The sequence below is a fragment of the Rhineura floridana genome, chromosome 4 (assembly GCF_030035675.1).
Source record: "Rhineura floridana isolate rRhiFlo1 chromosome 4, rRhiFlo1.hap2, whole genome shotgun sequence".
NCBI classification, from domain to species: Eukaryota; Metazoa; Chordata; class Lepidosauria; order Squamata; family Rhineuridae; genus Rhineura; species Rhineura floridana.
This window is the reverse complement of record NC_084483.1, coordinates 155,349,808-155,367,897: the sequence shown is the minus strand read 5'-3', so window position 1 is coordinate 155,367,897 and position 18,090 is coordinate 155,349,808. Positions and strand designations below refer to the sequence as shown.

At 42.3% G+C, this 18,090-nt stretch overlaps 1 protein-coding gene across 1 annotated transcript in view; it reads left to right on the top strand.

Annotated features, from left to right (window-relative positions):
- The window catches only part of KCNK17 (potassium two pore domain channel subfamily K member 17), a 45,821-nt gene that overhangs the window by 15,428 nt on the left and 12,303 nt on the right, over positions 1-18,090 (top strand). Inside the window, exon 3 of the mRNA XM_061624902.1 lies at positions 13,417-13,583. Coding sequence (XP_061480886.1) covers positions 13,417-13,583 — 167 coding nt within the window. The remainder of the gene's footprint in view (positions 1-13,416; positions 13,584-18,090) is intronic.

Sequence of the window (18,090 nt, the reverse complement as noted above, 5' to 3'; positions counted from 1 at the left end):
TTTTTGAAATATTGCATGGACAGTCCTAACGTGGGGTACGAAGGCCAGTTATTCATTGTAGGGATTGCCTAAGGGTGGTAATACATTCTCATCTTTGTATCATACTACTTAGCTCTCTTTGGGGGGTTTTCTTTATAGATGTAAATTTATGCACGTACCACACAAACCACACATTGTTGCTTCTAATCTTACGAACGTAAATGCTCAAACAGCCTATAGAAAACGTTTTATGGGCTTGAGAAAAATAATCTTCTCATGATAGCTTCTATTTCTTCAGGTAGTACATTTCTCACATTTCTAAATGTGGGCCTGTGGTCATAAATGCTATGTGTGTCTGAGGCTCAAACTACGCTCAACACCCACAGCCCCATCTGTGTATGCCTCAATTGCATATAAAGTGGGGCTGCAAATCCAATTTGTTAGAGCAAAGGGGATACATGGGTGAGGGGAACTGAACCCTCTTTGCACTCAGTGCTTGCCTCCTTGTAGCCTTTCCCCAGGGTGCTTTGCTTCCAACTAGCCTTGCTTCCAAAATTGGAATTAAGCTAGACATAATGAGCTAGACATAATGAGGTAAGCTGCAGGGGAGAGGCTCTATTGCTGTTAACTAATAATAATAATTGGAGCAGTTCTGCCATCAAATGTAGAGTGAGCCCGAGCTGCTTTACTTGTGTTTGTGCGAATATTTTTACATTCCATAGTGTGTGCATAGAAACTGTGCAGCAGATCTCACACTGAAAAGTACAACACATACAGCTGTGCACATGAAACTGTAACGCAAGAAGCAGTCTCCTTGTTTCTTCATTCTTATAAGCCATGTCACAAGATGGCAGTACTACATCATTCTATGTCTAGCATTTTCCAGTTCTCACATCAAGTTTTTAATTCTCACATCAAGCCAGTATTGATTTCAAAGCGGGCATGAAACATTTTTAAATTGTGGCTTTTCTGAAGAATATAACAATCCAGACAACAACAAAAAGTATAAAAATAACCATCAACTTACAAAGTTTTTATCTTTATTCAAACTTTGTTCCATATCATCAGCCAGAAAAAAAATAATTGGGCAGTATTCAACTAGCTTTTTGGTTGGACAAAAATTAACTCTAGTGCAAGGTGATTCCCCCCTCGTCCCCCTGCATATGCTGTCTCCCCAGATCTGCTCTAGAGGGTTGGGGGGGGACCCAGAGTGGAATTAGGGGCCATGTGGGGGGAGGACAGGGAGAGATTGTTCTGCCACACAAGGAGAAATCCTTGTGCTGATGGAACCTTAGCCTTAGTGATACGTTGAATACAGCCCATTATCCCCTACCACAATATTCTGCAATTAGAAGAGGGTATATCTCCAAAATTAATCTTTGGAGAGATTGGAGGCCCTTGCTAAAATTAACCAGGGAAAAGAATTCAAGCCATTCTTCTAAGAAGGTATCCTGCTTAAGTTCTCCTATCACCAATTTACACCAGAGCCACTCCCAGACCCTGTTATACCACAGTCTTGGGCAAAATCCCTCCTTGCTTTTCCAAATGTGTGCAATTGCTGCATGTGGAACTAAGCAAATGTACTGTAAGATATGCACCAACCCTTTATTGTGCCCTTAAAATAGAGATATCCCTGTTACCTCCTTAAGAACTGTAAAGATCAAACACCAAAAACCTTTGACATCCTGCAACCCTTTCAGCATAGTGGTGACAGGATTCTATTAATGTGTTGCAATCAAAGTGGGGTCAGATACCATCGGTGGGTTAACTTTAAGGAAGTTCCTTAATTCTGGCATAGACAGAGCAAAAGGAGATCTCTAGTCCACATGGTTTCTCCAGTCCCCTTCAGGGATCTGTATCTTTAAGTCTTCCTCCCAAACCACTATTGGGCCACTTCTCTCTCTGTAGAGGCAATCCAGCACTAACCCATATACAGTAGAAGCTGCACCTTGCATCCCTTCCACACCCTCATTATGCACATTCTCAAATCATTTTATTTAGTTAGTTTATTAAATGTATATCCCACCCTTCTACCTAGAAGGAGGAAATATGGTAAACTAAGGAGGTGGGCCCTGAGAGCTCAGTAGTATTCAACAAAGGAGGCTACCCAGGAGAGACATACACGGTGGGGTGCAGCCGTAACAATACCCTCCCAGCAGCAGCAACACTGCTACATACCAGCAGGGGGAGGGGCAAGGCAGCAGTAATGTAATGTCAGGTCTGTGCGGAGGATGCCTTGCAAGGAGATCAACCTGGCCTCTTCCATCTACCAAAGAAGCAGCAGCTGAAAGGAGATTGCTGTCCCCCTCCCTGCCAGAAAGACCATTCTGCTCCAGCTGCCAGTTGCCCTGGAAAAGTAAAAGGAGGAGGAAAAGACTCTCTGGCCCCATCCATCACCCAAAGGAACAAGAGCCACCAGCTGCTATTCACGGAGGAACACCAGCAAGGGAAGATCTGCCTGGTCTGAACTAGATGTAAATGCTGTCTTATAACTCACTACTTTGTTCTGCCCTGGAAGAACTGATCCCTCTTCTACCTCGTCCCTGTTGTGTCTGCCCTTTTTTTAGCTTGTAAGGTTGATAGCAAGGCTTGTCTCCCTCTTTTTGTTTTTTAATTGATATGAGTCACTTTGGGAGATAAAAATGGTCTGAAAAGCAGGATCAAAGTGCAGTAAAACTGATAAATACATGTGCCTTCCCATTAAGAATCCCACCAGATCCCCTCTACTTGAGCCAAGTATTTCTCAGCTCATGCAGATGGGTGGCAGCAGCAGTGGCAGCTTTAGCTGTGTAAAGCCAAGGTTTGAAAGAACTACAGCAAGCTTCCAGCTTGAGTGGGCACTTCCTGGATCAAGCAGAGGGGTACTTTGCCACATGGAACCAAAGGACCCCTTCCCCTTGACTTAAGGAGATCCTTTTGATTGTCAGTGTAAATTGGGTGTGAATCTGAGTGTATATCTACCTGTGGACGTTGCATGTCTTTGTATGGAATCCAGATGAGCATCCCCAGTCACATTGGGAGGTACATGTTCATTGCATGGAAGACCATCCTGTGGAGGCAACAGCATCTGTACTCAGATGTGCATCTGGTTTACACCAGTGGTTTCCAATCCAAGAAGTTACACATGTATAGATCACTTTAGTTGGATGTGGATGAAAACAAATAGGAGGCTGGAGAAGAAGGAAGAAAAATTTCTTGCTCTTTGTCCTGCCCCCTAAGAAAGTTTTTAAAAACATTCTATATAACATGTTTATAGTAAAGTAAAAAGGATATTTTTTAAAAGGGTTGAGCACAAAATAAGAACTGTGTTCCCCCTCTCCCCGTGTTGGCCATCCTTTATGATTCTGTTACTACCCACTAGATGGCAGTACAAGCTTAGTAGGAAGGTTTTGGTATTGGGCAATTAGCTTTCCAGGAATCCAGTACTGTGCATGTACCTTTTGTGACAACAGAAGAAGTAAGTATATAATGGCAGTGAATATTATTTCAAGACCTGCTGGCTACACATCTAAAAGAAAACTGAAATTAGTTATGTTTGAAGGTTTCCCAGTTCGTGTTTCAGAACTGAACAAAAAAATCAATTTTAATTTTTCTATGCAACATAATTGATTTTAATACTAATACACTTGACTTTTTTAGACGATAGAGATCCTGTCTGGATGTGGGGTTGGGGGTTGGAAGGTTATGTAGCCACATTCATCTTCTCATGATTATATCCAGCAAATCAGAGGAATGAGTTATTCAATGGTTATGTGAACAAAGAGCACATGGCAAAGAAATATATCTAATACTGAGCTGCTGCATAAGTGGGTACAAAGGCCCAGAATGGCAGGGAGAGAAACTGACGGGCATGTTGTTCTCAATACCCAGCCTTTCTCAATATTGTTCTCAATACCTGGAATATACCCAATATTCTTTTGTCTAGCTTCTTTAGCAAGGGGAACTTTCAGCCTGCATGTTGCAGAATAAATAAAGAGATAGGCAAAACAATCTCATCTAAATTCAGACAAGGCTGGATCTTTTTGGAGAATCCTTGGATAAGAACTAAGGCTTTCCCCAAGAATTCTGCAGGGTTGGGGAGAGGAGGAAGGAAAGCGACATATAAGTGAACCCATGAGAGCCAAGGGCTGTTTCTAAGCTGTTCCTCACTCTGCAGTAAAATATCTGAACACTCTCAATGCGTCCTGATGACAGGAATGCTGGGAAGTAAAGTTTTTTTATATACCTTCACCGACTAGAGGAAGATTATAGAATCATAGAATCGTAGAGTTGGAAAGGGCCTATAAGCCCCTCGAGTCCAATCCCCTGCTCAATGCAGGAATCTGACAGTCCCAACAGGTGACTGTCCAGCTGCTTCTTGAAGGCCTCCAGTGTTGGAGAGCCCACCACCTCCCTAGGCAATTGGTTCCATTGTTGTACTGCTCAAACAGTTAGGATGCTTTTCTTGATTTTCAGGCAAAATCTGGCTTCCTTTAACTTGAGCCCATTATTCCATGCCCTGCACTCTGGGATCAGGGCTGGTTCCAAAGGGCGGCCAGGTTGGGCACTGGCCCGAGGGCCCCGCAGCTACGGGAGCCCCTGGGGGGCCCCTGAGGGGCCCTCCCTTCCCTTCCACGATCCGTGACATGAGCCGCACCGCGGATAGCAAGACGAGCTTCCGAGCCACCCACCACCCACCACCATCCCCTCCGCTTCACCTACCTTTCTCTGCTGTTCTTTGCGGCTGCGCACACTACGCATGCAGGGTTGCCATCAATGAAGATGGTGGCCGAGGTTTCTGTAAGGGACTGGAGCCTCTGCCACCATCTTGGTTGATGGCAGCAATGCGCGCGCTGCATGCCATCAACCAAGATGGCGGCAGAGGCTTCAGTCCCTTACGGAAACCTCGGCTGCCATCTTGATTGATGGCAACCCTGCACGCGCAGTGCTCGCAGCCGCAAAGCACAGCAGAGAAAGGTAGGTGAAGCGGGGGGATGGTGGCGGGCGGCGGCGGGTGGCTCAGAAGCTCATGTCTTGTGATCTGTGGCGCAGCTCATGCCATGGATCGTGGAAGGGGAGCGGAGGGGCCTGGGGCAGGCTGATGCCCAAGGGCCTGGCATTCCTGGAGCCGGCCCTGTCTGGGATGATCAAAAAGAGATTCTGGTCCTCCTGTGTGTGACAACCTTTCAAGTACTTGAAGAGTGCTATCATATCTCCCCACAGTCTTCTCATCTTAAGGCTAAACATGCCCAGTTCTTCCAGTCTCTTCTCATAAGGCTTTGTTTCCAGTCCCCCTGATCATCCTTGTTGCCCTCCTCTGATCCTGTTCCAGTTTGTCTGCGTTCTTGTTCAAGTGTGATGTCCAGAACTGGAAACAGTCCTCAAGGTGAGGTTTAGCCAGTGCCAAATAGAGGGGAACCAATATTTCACGTGATTTGGAAACGGTTACTTCTGTTAATGCTGCCTAAAATAGCATTTACCTTTTTTGCAGCCACATCACACTGTTAGCTCATGTTCAGCTTGTGATCAACAACAATCCCAAGATCCTTCTCGCATGTCGTATTGCTGAGCCAAGTATCCCCATCTTATAACTGTCATTTGGTTTCTTTTTCCTAAGTGTAGTCCTTTGCACTTATCCCTATTAAAATTCATTCTGTTTTCAGCCCAATGCTCCAGCCTGTCAAGATCAGTTTGAACTTTCTTTCTCTCCTCCAGGGTATCATGCAGAGAAGTTACAGCCATTGGCATCCCTCCTGAAACACATATGTTCCCTATAACATTCCATGGGCCTGTAACTACTACTATGATGACGATTTATAGTGCTTTACCTTATAAGACTCAAGGCAGCTCATAAGTATTACTTCAGTAAAGAACCCTGAAAGGTAGGCTAGTGTTATCTAGTAGGTCACCATGTCCCATTATGGATTCCAGCTCTACTGGGTAAATAACATCTCATTCTTTTCTTTCAGAACCAGGCAACATCCTGAGTTAACTTTGTGGGAAAACAGATGGTAAAAACAAGGAGCTGAATACTTTCCAGATAACATGGGAACAGCTTTCAGATTCTCTTGAGTAAATATTTCCTGCAACAGCTACCAGACACTTTCTCCCCCTTATGCACCTCTCCCACTTCATACCACCTTGAGGCCTAGCATATCGCTTTGAACCTTCACCTCTCAAGTCTCTCTTGGGCCTAGCTAGCACGTTGCCTGGAATCTTTACATTAATTGTTTTTAATATTATGTCTCAATACATAAATCAAGTTAACATTCATCTGACAAATTTATGCATACACACGTGTGTGTGTGTATCACACCCCCACATTCATTATACCACATTTATGTAAATCATAATATCTTTAACCCAAAAAGCTGACAGCGAGAGGGTTTAGAAAATGTAAAATTATTGATGATTAATTTGAAATGAAGCTAAAGATGTTCCCAGTTACTGCACCGATCTCCCCACATAAAACAAATTCACGCACAGGCGTCTTCCATAACAAAAGTCCCATGGCGATTGGCAAGTGGCGACGGGGGCAGGACTGTGAAATCCAGAAGCCCCCAGTCATGGTCTGGTACGTCAGCAGTGGATACAGATTCAGACGGATCCATAGTTAAAGACTATTTTGTGGAAGACAATCTTACTCGGTCACGAGTGATCGCCAAGAAGAAATTAGTAAATCATGTCTTACCAGAAAAACTTTTGCTTTTTTGTGCTATCTGTTGAGCTCGATATGTGATCTTGAGTTTAACACTTCCCCCTCTCCCTTGACACCTTGGCCAGCCATTCCATTGTCCATGAACATCCTGTGATACCACTGCAGTTCAGCTACAGGTTATAGCTAGGAAGGCCTAATGGCCAGTTTTAACTGCATAAACTAGTAAGCTCGACGTCTAAGGCCCTTCTCCGGGTCCCAACTCATACAGAGGCCTGGAGAACAGTGATAAGATCTAGGGCCTTTTCGGTGGTGGCCCCTGAATTATGGAATGCCCTCCCAGATGAGATACGCCTGGCGCCTTCTCTGTCATCTTTTCGGCGCCAGGTAAAAACCCACCTCTTCACCCAGGCATTTTAAGCTTTTTATTTTAATTTAATCTTATGTTTATTTTTCTTTTACTCTGTTTTTAAATATGTTTTATAATTGTATGCGCAATACACACTTGCTTGTATTTTAAATATTTGTGGTTTTATCGTGTTGTACACCGCCCTGGGAGCTGTTAGCTATAGGGCGGTTTAGAAATGCAACTAAATAAAATAAAAAAATTATAGCCAACTAGATTCTACTCAAAGCAGAATCACTGAAATGAATGTTCCTTAATTTTAATGGTTTTACTCTGAGTATAACTAATGTTGGCTACAACCTGTTTTTTCCATTGTTCTTCACAAAAAAACAGTTTTGTTGTGGTTTTTTTTAAAGTATTCTCTCAATTTTTGCAAAATCAAAAAATAAACTTGCAGATTCCCTCCTGCTCGTATCACCTTTGCAAATACTGTCACAGTTCCATTTGGGGAGGGGGGAAGCTATTATCTCAAATTTGTGAGGGAGGGCATAGCCTCAATTTTCTAAATCTTTTCCCAGATTCATGTTGACTGAAGGCAAATTCTCATCCCTGACATCATGTTTAGAGAAAGATATTGTGAAATAGGGGAGTGGGTCAGATTTTTCCATCTACCACCTGTTGATAAATATCGTTCATATAGGGTGTTTTGCCTTGAGAGCTTCTCTTAGAAATGGTTATGTATTACTGTGATTAATAACAAGAGATACTGAATTCTTATAGCAACCCTTTTCAGCCTTTGCCCTTCTTCAGCTGCCCTGATGCGATTCAGAGGTTGCTGTCGCCAAGGTGGTAGTTACAGAACATTGAGGATGAAATATTCGAAAGTGTTGCATTTGCTGTACCTGGGTGTTGTCAGGTATTTTCCAGGTTGAGGCCATTTGGTGATAAGTCCATAGTTCCAGAAGTTTGACTTCTTTCCAGTGTTCTTGGCTCAGACAACATCTGTTTTGCAATAACTGATAACACACACATTATACATGTCCAGACATACACGTTTCAGATACAGTAGGCCCCACTTTTTGGCATTCTGCTAATACGGTGCCAGCGAGGCGATCAGCTGGAGGGGGAGCTGGAGCTCCCGAGATCAGCTGGAGAGCACTACAGCTGATCTCCTCTTCTGGAATGATCAGACTCCCGCACTCAAGCTGATCGCACTGGAGGAGGGGAAGATCAGCTGTAGCACAGCTGATCTTCTCCTCGGGCGATCAGACTCCTGCACTCCAGCTAATCGTGCCGGAGGAGAGGAAGATTAGTTGTAGTGTGCTACTGCTGATCTTCTCCTCCTCTGGCGTGATCAGCGGGTTAGGTTCCAGACCCCTGTGCTACAGCTGATCCGCTTTTTGGGATTTTTGCTTTTCGGTGGGGGTCTGGAACCTAACCTGCCGTATGAGAGGGGCCCTACTGTATATATATTCACTAATAGGCAAAAAACCCTTGCAGTTTAAGAACGTACCTATAGTCCACAGGCTAACTGGAACCTGGAGTAAGGCTTTCTCGGCAGTGCCACCTCAGCTGTGGAATAAACTCCCCTTTGAGATTAGACAGCTGTTATGCTAACTGGGTTCCGGCAAAGTTGAAAACTTTTTATTTTTTATTTTGCCAGACCTTCAAGTATTAGTAGTACCCATTATAACTATACTGTTTTTCAGATGTGACAATATTGAGAGTGAGAGTGTTGGATCTACTCTTTAAGGCTGGAATCCTAATCCCATTTACTTGAGAGTAAGCCCATTGAATTCAGTAAGACTTACTTCTGAGTATACATGATTAGGATTGTGCTATTAAAGATTTTAGTGATTTAGTCTGTGGTTACATGATTGTATTTCTTGTGTATGCCATTTGATGTTGTAACCCACCCTGCAACCTTAGATGAAGGGCAGGATATAAACTTTAATAATAAATAAATATACCTTGACAACTGAGGAGCACTCTTCATGTATCTGATGCAAGTGGACTCTAGTCTACAAAACTCATGCCATAATAAATTTGTTAAGTCTTTAAGATTGCACAAAACTCTTTTTTGTATTCACAAAGCGGTGTTGTGAATACATTGTTGAGAATTTAAAGGAAGCATTCTGGCACTGGTAAGCTTTTGTTGTTATGTGCCTTCAAGTCAGTTATGACTTATGGCGACCCTATGAATCAGCAACCTCCAATAGCATCTGTTATAAACCACCCTGTTCAGATCTTGTAAGTTCAGGGCTGTGGCTTCCTTTATGGAATCAATGCATCTCGTTTGTCTTCCTCTTCTGTTTTTCCCAGCATTATTGTCTTTTCTAGTGAATCATGTCTTCTCATTGTGTGCCCAAAGTATGATAACCTCAGTTTCATCATTTTAGCTTCTAGTGATAGTTCTGGTTGAATTTGTTTTAACACCCAATTATTTGTCTTTTTCGCGGTCCATGGTATCCTCAAAGCTCTCCTCCAACACCACATTTCAAATTAGTTGATTTTTCTCATCCACTTTTTTCACTGTTCAACTTTCACATCCATACCTAAAGATTAGGAATACCATGGTCTGAACGATCCTGACTTTGGTGTTCAGTGATACATCTTTGCATTTGAGGACCTTTTCTAGTTCTCTCATAGATGCCCTCCCCAGTCCTAGCCTTCTTCTAATTTCTTGACTGTTGTCTCCATTTTGGTTAATGACTGTGCTGAGGTATTGATAATCCTTGACAAGTTCAATGTCCTCATTGTCAACTTCAAAGTTACATAAATCTTCTGTTGTCTTGATGTTCAGGTGTAGTCCTGCTTTTGTGCTTTCCTCTTTAACTTTCAACAGCATTCATTTCAAATCATTAATGGTTTCTGCTAGTAAGTATGGTATTGTCTGCATATAGACCTTATTAAGTGAGAGTTTTAAAAACTCTTGTATTGATTCAGACCATCACAGGAGATATAATGGAATCTCAATTAGTTGTGCTTCAGTGATCTCACCAGTATCTGGTTTGAATGTCTTTAAGAGTTCCAGAAATGACTACTTCAACATGCTACTCTTCACCAGACTAGAAACAAGTATTAATATTTTGACAGATGTGTCCCCTAACAATTATTTTATTCCAGATTAGAGTATTAGTTTTGCATAAATGCCTTCCATGACTGTGTTCTTACAATTGCCACTTCAAGTCCCTGCCTTGCCCTTTAAAGAGCAGAGAGAGAGGTCTGCCCTTTTACTGTCACTGTAACCTCTGATTTGATTGAGTGATCAAAGAACTGGTTGAAGTGCCATTCATTTAAATTGGCCTGTTCTGTGGCATTTTATGGACATCCCCTGTCTATCATATCTGTGCATCATGCGGTTGCTTTTAAAGCTATTTTTTTTAATGGACTTTGCCCTTTTCCCACATAATCCTGTTTTAGAACTGCTTCTGTTTGTGTATTGTGGATTGATGTCATAATGTGTGTCTTTATTATGGTGCTTACCAACTTCACTCCTTATGTTAACAAATGTCTATGCCAATATAAACTAAGCTGATCAAAGAAAACCATACTTGCGGTGTAGTAACACAGGCCTTCAGAATTTCCCTCTTCTAGAGAGCTCCACGGCACCCATTTTAAAATTCTTTCATGATGTTAAAATGGAATCAGAACAGATCTACATGGGTTCAAAAGAAAGCTGTCTCTTGGGCTACATTTTTTCAGAATGCAAGGTGGCATGTTTGTCTCTGGGCATTAAAATATTTGCTTTTTTTAATGTGGCCCATCACTCTAAATGGTGGAAACAAAGGAAAATGAACTATTCCCTTTTTCTGTCTTGCTGCTATCCAGAATTTAAAAGGTGGGTAACTAAAACCAGCTACCGATCTTTTGAAACCCAACATGGGGGAAAGCATGCTAACAGTCTAGTCTATTGTACACAGTTGTTGCAGAGGACCTGTCTGACAAGTTCCCAAGAACTGCCCTCTTAGGAGCTGTGCAAAGTCCTTCTCTGTCCCTGGGCTCCTAGAATCCAGTTTAAGAACTTTTTAAATTTCAACATAGCTATAGCTCTGCGAATGTGTCTGCCATAATAGTGTTCTCAACTGATAAGAGTAAGTGTGCTATTAAACCAGGTGACTTTTATTGTCAGCAATCATTGTGGTTATACTGAATGCTGTTTTTTACCATGCTGCATGCCACAGTTTCTGCAAGCTTGGCTCAAGCCCCCATTTCCTTTCTTAAGAGCTTTGTTAAGTGCTGCTGCACTCTCTGATTTAGCTTCTGCTGTCCTTGTTGCTGCTTGCTTAGTGCACAGACGCTGTTTTCAGTTGTCCTCAGTTCTTTTGCTCGGGCCCTCACAATCTCTGCTGCTCTACATATCTTTAGGGTCTTTTTTACCCTAGTGTGAGATCTTCCTTATGCAATAGCTTTTCTCATATTGCATTCTCCACAAATAATGGTTTCTCTGATCTGAGAGTCTATCAGGGACCTAAATGCACAGGTCTTGCTAAGGATTTTTAATTCTGTAACCACCTTGCAGTGGTTCCCAAACTCTTTCCCCCGTGGACCACTTGAAAATTTTTGATCATCCTGGTGGACCATTTAATGATTTTTCTGCCTGTAATGTACTATGGTAGATGCTGTATGATTTTTCATGGTATTTTTATTGCTTCTTTTAATTCTAATATTGTATTTTAATTCCATAGAATTGTATTCCATAGAATTCAAATTGCAATACAAGAAAGTGCAATATAAGAAATAAAAGAAGCAATCAAAATACCATGAAAAATCAATATGAATATTTCATATGGACCTGCCACAGACCACCTGAATGAAGCTCACGTACCACTGGTGGTCCACAGACCACAGTGCAGGGACCCCCCTGCTCTATAGGTTCATTAATTGTCTGCATGTGCGTAAAGAATCTATGCCTTTCAAAGGTCTCATTCTTTGGGGACATATAATACTCCTCGCATGTTGACATTACTGCACTGAACACGTTTTCTTCTGCTGCAAACTGGAAGTTATTGTAACTCTCCAGTGCTTCCTCCCCCTCTACACAACAGTGCTGATGATTTTATCAGGTTTCCCTGTGGTTGCCACATAGAGTTCAAATTTATGCTTGGATTTTCTCCAGTTTTCTGCAACATTTCCAGACATTTGCAGGCTGGATGGAGTTTGTAAAAGCTCCATTGTTACCTTTGTGCTGAGAAAGCTGGTTCTCCTGCTAAATTGAGACTAGGCCACAGGTCTTTGGGTGGGGCTTTTCTTCCCCACAGTAATCAGCTGTCTCAAGGCAGAAGAAGGCTACACACTGCTTCACAAGCCTTGTGGCCTCTGCTTCTGGCACAATGTAATAAGTGCGGGTTCAATAGCTTTAGCCAAGAGTTAACGTCGTGTTTTTATTAATTGGCAGCTATGACGACTCATTTTCTGCTGTAGCTCTTTCAGCCAGCCTGGCTCCATCCAGGAATCATCTCTAAACTCCCTTGTCTCGAAATTACTACAGTCACTACAGGTCATACACCTAATTACTGGATATGGGAACTGCCCATCCACAGCACCTCTGTCTTATTAGGATCCAGCTTCAGTTTATGGCTGCACTGGTTGCCAAAATAACTTGGTTGGGCTTGGTTACTTGCACCCTGACTGGGGGCATGTCACCATTTGCTACTCCACCTCAGGCAGAAGAACGTCTTGGGCTAGCCCTGCCCGGGAAGTGTGCCATGATGCCATAAGATGATGTACATTAAATTTGAGTTTTACCGTTTCATCACTGCTTCTTTTAACTGCTCTTTTTATTGACATTGATTTTTACTTGGTTTTATGGTATTGATTTTTAAATTTTTGCTATTTATATTTATGTTGTAAACTGCTGAATGGTGGTATACAAATACTTAGATTAAAATAAATATTTTGTACTTCATTCCTAAATTTGATTGCTTAGACATAAGTCCCATCAGTATTTCAGTGGCCCTTTCTAAGTATGTACTGGTTAAGGCTGCGTTGCAGCTGTAGTTACATCAGTGCTTTTATTTCCCTGAATAAAGCTGATGTGCCCATAACTGGTAGACATGCAGTACTCACACAGAGGTGTTAACCCAAAATGTGAAACCCTACTCACCTCATTCCTGCAATCCCAGAATCAGAATCCCCTGCACATATCTATTATTTCTGCTATTTAATAACCTTTTGATATTTTGGTTTTTAATATATGCTGGCTTCACATTTTTTAGCTTACCTCTGATATGATGGCGAGCATCTTGCTTAACTTGATGGAAACTGGGATTCTCCAACAGGAGCCCGCAAGTCACACAGAAATACCTCAAGGGCTGCCTATAGACTGTAAGCTTCATGACACATACCTTTAACCTCTAACCCCCGTCTTTTACCAGATAACACTGAAACAGATGTAAGATTAAAAGCACACCTGTGATAATTCCTTTTAAACTAATTGTCAACCTTCCCCTTCCAGGCTACGGTAACTTGAGCCCCAGCACAGTGGCTGCACAAGTCTTCTGCATCTTCTTTGCTCTTTTTGGCATCCCTCTGAATCTTGTCCTCCTGAACAGGATAGGACAGCTGATGCTGTCTGGTGTTCAGCTGTGTGCCTTCCGCTTAGGTGAGAAGTTCCACTGGCAGGTAAGCAGTGAGGGGTTTTTTGGGTCATTTTAGCCAGCATGGGTGAGTTGGCATAGATAAAAGTGGTGTGGCTTTGACTTACATTTCTTGCAGACCAGTCAGCTGGCCTGATATTGTAACAGAACTGTGTCTTAGCTGACAAAATGGTTTGTGACTCTGATGCACAATTCCTCTTCTTGCAATACAGCCTCCTAGGGATAACACCTGCTTCTCTCCATGTTTAAGTGACCAATTGATGGTAATACTTTAAAACCACTAATAGCGCAATCCTAAATATGTTTACTCAGAAATCAGTCCCAATATTGATCTCTACTAGGCTTCATGCTTCAATGACTAATCTCTCTTCTCTGGATCAACTTGCAATAACAGTGATGATTAAATCAAAATACCTAATTATGCTATTTATAAATGTGTGCCTGCCCCCTCAACATCTTCGCTCTCAGATAAATCTGAGATTACAAGGTTTAGAAACTTATATCGTGGATTTACCACAAACTATCCCCGATATGCAAGTTCTCACTGGGGGAGATTTTAATGCCAGATTTGGCCCAAATAATGACCTCTACGCATATCATCATGTCTGTCCTCCAGAAAGGTCCACTCCTTCTTTGATAAATATTCATCAATCCAAAGACAATACCTGTAATTATGCAGGGCTTCAGCTAGCTCAGATAGCACAACGACTGGACCTTTGCATCCTAAATGGCAGTGTAACAGGTGATATCCCAGGAGAATTTACATTCTGGTCAGGTGTTAGGGTGAGTGTCATCAGTTATATGATTTCCACCCGTAATCTGCTAAATCTTGTGGTCCAACTGGAAATAGATAGCCGACTAGATAGCAACCACCTTCCACTAGCTCTGACTTTGAAGCCCCCAGAACGGCACATGTTTGCAGTATCTGCTTTTCAGCCAAATACTGAGGCTGATATTAGAACCACTACGATAACGTGATCCACGAGGATCGACAGGTCCATCACACAGCTATTACACACTGATCAGTTTCCTCCATCTTTTAGCAGGCCCAAATCAGGGGATCTTAGATCACTGTGATATAGTTAAAGAGTTAAAGGTCCATCTAACAGCAAAAAGCACACAGAAGCTACAAACCAACCAGCTTAGATCTAAGAGTTGGTTCGATCAGGAGTACATTGCAGCTAAAAACGCTCTTGTTAGGAAATTTAGGCTGTGCAAGAAAAATCCCTAGGCTGTACCATCGAGTGATTTAACCTCCTAGAAAAAAACAGTATAAAACCTTGCTAAAGGCAAAAAAGAATGCACAACGAGCAGCATGTGAACTGCTTATCCATGCAGTCAAAGCTAAAGATATGGCCTCCTTTTGGCATCTAATGGCAGTCTCACCTAGTTGTGGCCCATTGAGTATGGACTGCCATATGCCACTTGAGTCCTGGGAAGCCCATTTTTGTGGACTGTACACAGAGGAGGAGATACCAACCCTTCAGTCAGAATGTACCTTTAGATCCCTACCTGAATGGCCCCCTGTTTCAATCTCTGAGATAGTTGACTTGGTAAACCAACTAAAACCAGGCAAGGCACAAGGTTGTGATTCCATTCCTGCAGAGCTAATCAAAACAAACACTGAACGGTGGGCTCCAATTGTGGCAAATCTCTTTACCTACATTGATAAAAATACTCATATTCCCCCTGATTGGGGTTTGGCTGTTATCATCCCCATCTTTAAAAAAGGAAGGAAGGACAATCCAGCAAATTACCACCCAATCAGCTTATTGACTATAATCAGCAAGCTTTATGCCAGACATCTTTACTGGAAACTTCTGTAGTCCTGTGAAATGTAGCGTGCCCAGCACCTGGTTGTACCCGGTACCGACCTGTCCCAGGCAATCAGTTGAATTGATAGACACAGACGTTTGAAGATTTTAAGAGTCTTTACTGACTTAATGAAACAAGCATTAAACACACACTCCAGCTTCTCCTGACTACTGCTAAACATCCCCCACACTTAACTTTCGGTTTCTCCAGGAATATATACACTCCTCTGCCCTTGCTAGCCACATCTGTTGTGCCGACCTTGGCAGTCCTGAATGGAGTTTAACCCTATAAGTGTCAGTTCCACACTGTCTTTCTGTAAAACTACACAGTTGGTCTTCTGCATGGCCTACAGTTCCCACCTTTTACATAAAGACAGTCACATTACATTATTATTTCCCATTACACAATGTAACATACATACATTTTTCCCTTACATTTTTCCAGTTTCTGTTTCTCTTTATTTCTCACAATACAGTTGAGGTTTTACACAATCCAAATACAATGTGTCATCATCCATTTCTGTGCATATGTTTGGATCCTGGCCTTTGACTATGCCTATTCTAAATCTGTCCGGAGGTTTACCCAAATTTATTCTGTCAGAACGCCTCAATGGTAGAGTTTCCCCTGTTTGCCTTCCATCTGAGCTATCTGGGTGTTCTTCTTCTTCTGCTTTCACCTCCTGTTCTACGTCCTGTATTGTGGGTGCATTTGGTGAACCATTCAACTTAACATATGTGTCTTGTTCCCATCCCTGCTCCTCTTGCACCTTTATGCTTCTGCTAAGTACCACATGTTTCAGACTTGGTAACCATACCCTATAACTTGTGTTCTGGAAACCTAGTTCATTTCCCTCCTGTGCTCTGTGGGCCAATTTCCCTTGTCTTTTGCTTTTGGGTACGTGCACCCAGCACCTTGCTCCAAACCTTGCTATGTGTTGTAGCCTTGGTTTTCTTCCTGTGAGCTTCTCATGTGGTGACATTCCTAGGGCTCTATGCAACAGCCTGTTTTGAATGTAAGCAGCATACAGTATGCATTTTCCCCAAAACGCATTTGTCATCTCTGAATCATTCAGCATAGCTCTCGTAGCTTCCTGCAATGACCTATTTTTTCTCTCTGCGGTTCTGTTTTGAAACGGAGAGAATGGGGCTGTAAAGTTCTGTTCTATTCCTTTGTTTTCTAAGTATTCCCTTAATGCTTTGCCTGTGAACTCACCCCCCTGATCAGAACGTATCCTCCGTATAGTGACACCATGCTGCACTTCAATGTTCTTTATAAACATTCGTAGTTTTCCCTCTGCTTCATCTTTTCTCTTAAGCAGATAAACGGTGCAATACCTTGTAAAGTCATCCACTATGACCATAAAGTACTTAGCACCCCCTTGTGACTTTTGAAATGGTCCTGACAAGTCAATATGCACTAATTGGTATGGTGCGTCTGTAGTGCATTTCGCCTCTTTGTTTATGTGTGCTACTGTGGCTTTGGTTCTATTACATGTTTCACAATCAACATATTGCCCACACTCCTTCAGTTTCATATACTCGCTGTTACTTGGAGTTTTCAATATTGTTTCATAATTTGCATGTCCCAACTTTCTGTGCCATTGATGTATGCAGCTTGTATGTGGCCTTTTACATGCACTCATTACACACCCTGCATGTTTGCATTGAATGTAAAACAGCGAGTCTTTCAGGATCCCCTGCATACAGACCTCATCTCCCTTCAATATTTTACATTTCCCTGTTTCAAATGTAACAATGTAACCCATGTCTATCAACTTCTTAACAGATATAATGTTACACTCCAACTGAGGCACAAATAACACATCAGTCATGATTGTATTTAACATACTTAACTTCACGGAACCTCGACCCAAAATCTCCCTTTTCGATCCATCAGCTAGAACAACAACTTATTTCACAGGTTGCGAAGTGTGAAACAAGTTCATGTCCCTAATCATGGTGTGGGTTGCTCCCGGATCTAAAACCCATTCATCATAGTCTCTTTTGCCACAGCTTGTCTCTTTCTTAGTCTCAGCACTCACCAACTTAACGCTTGAAGGCTTCCAGCCTCGTTCTCTTCGCTTGGCTGCACAGTCTCTCTGTAGATGTGCTGTGGACCCACAATAGTAACACGCTTTCAGTCCATTTGATGCACCTTTGAAGTACGTCTTCTTACTTCCTCTTTGCTCTGTCTTTTCTTTTGCTTCGATTTCTCTTCTTCTTTCCCATTCCTGAAGAAGTTTTCCGCCAACATAATCCTCTGATAATCCTGCGTCAGGCATGGCTTCCATCCATGTGACAAGAGAATCCCAGGTTTCATCTAACGATGACAGTATGATATAAACCCTTTGTAACTGTGAGTATTCTACGTTTCTCTCCTGTAGTTCAGCAAACAGTCTTTTGAATTCCAGCAAATGCTCAGACATAGTGACATTCTCAGTCAGTCTCATTTGATATAACTTTCGCGCCAAATAAATTCTACTGCTGGCTGTTTGCCTGACATAAATCACGTTTAAAGCCATCCACATGCCCTTCGCTGTCGGCTGGTCTTTCACATGCAATAACTGTGAGTCAGATAACGCCAATATGATATATGCCCTTGCCTTTTCATCTCTGCGTATCCAAGCTTGCTGCGGAGCTAACGGTGGGGCCGCATCAATCACCTCCCAAAGGTCTTCTTTCATCAGAGAAGCTTGCATTCGGAGTTTCCAACTGGCA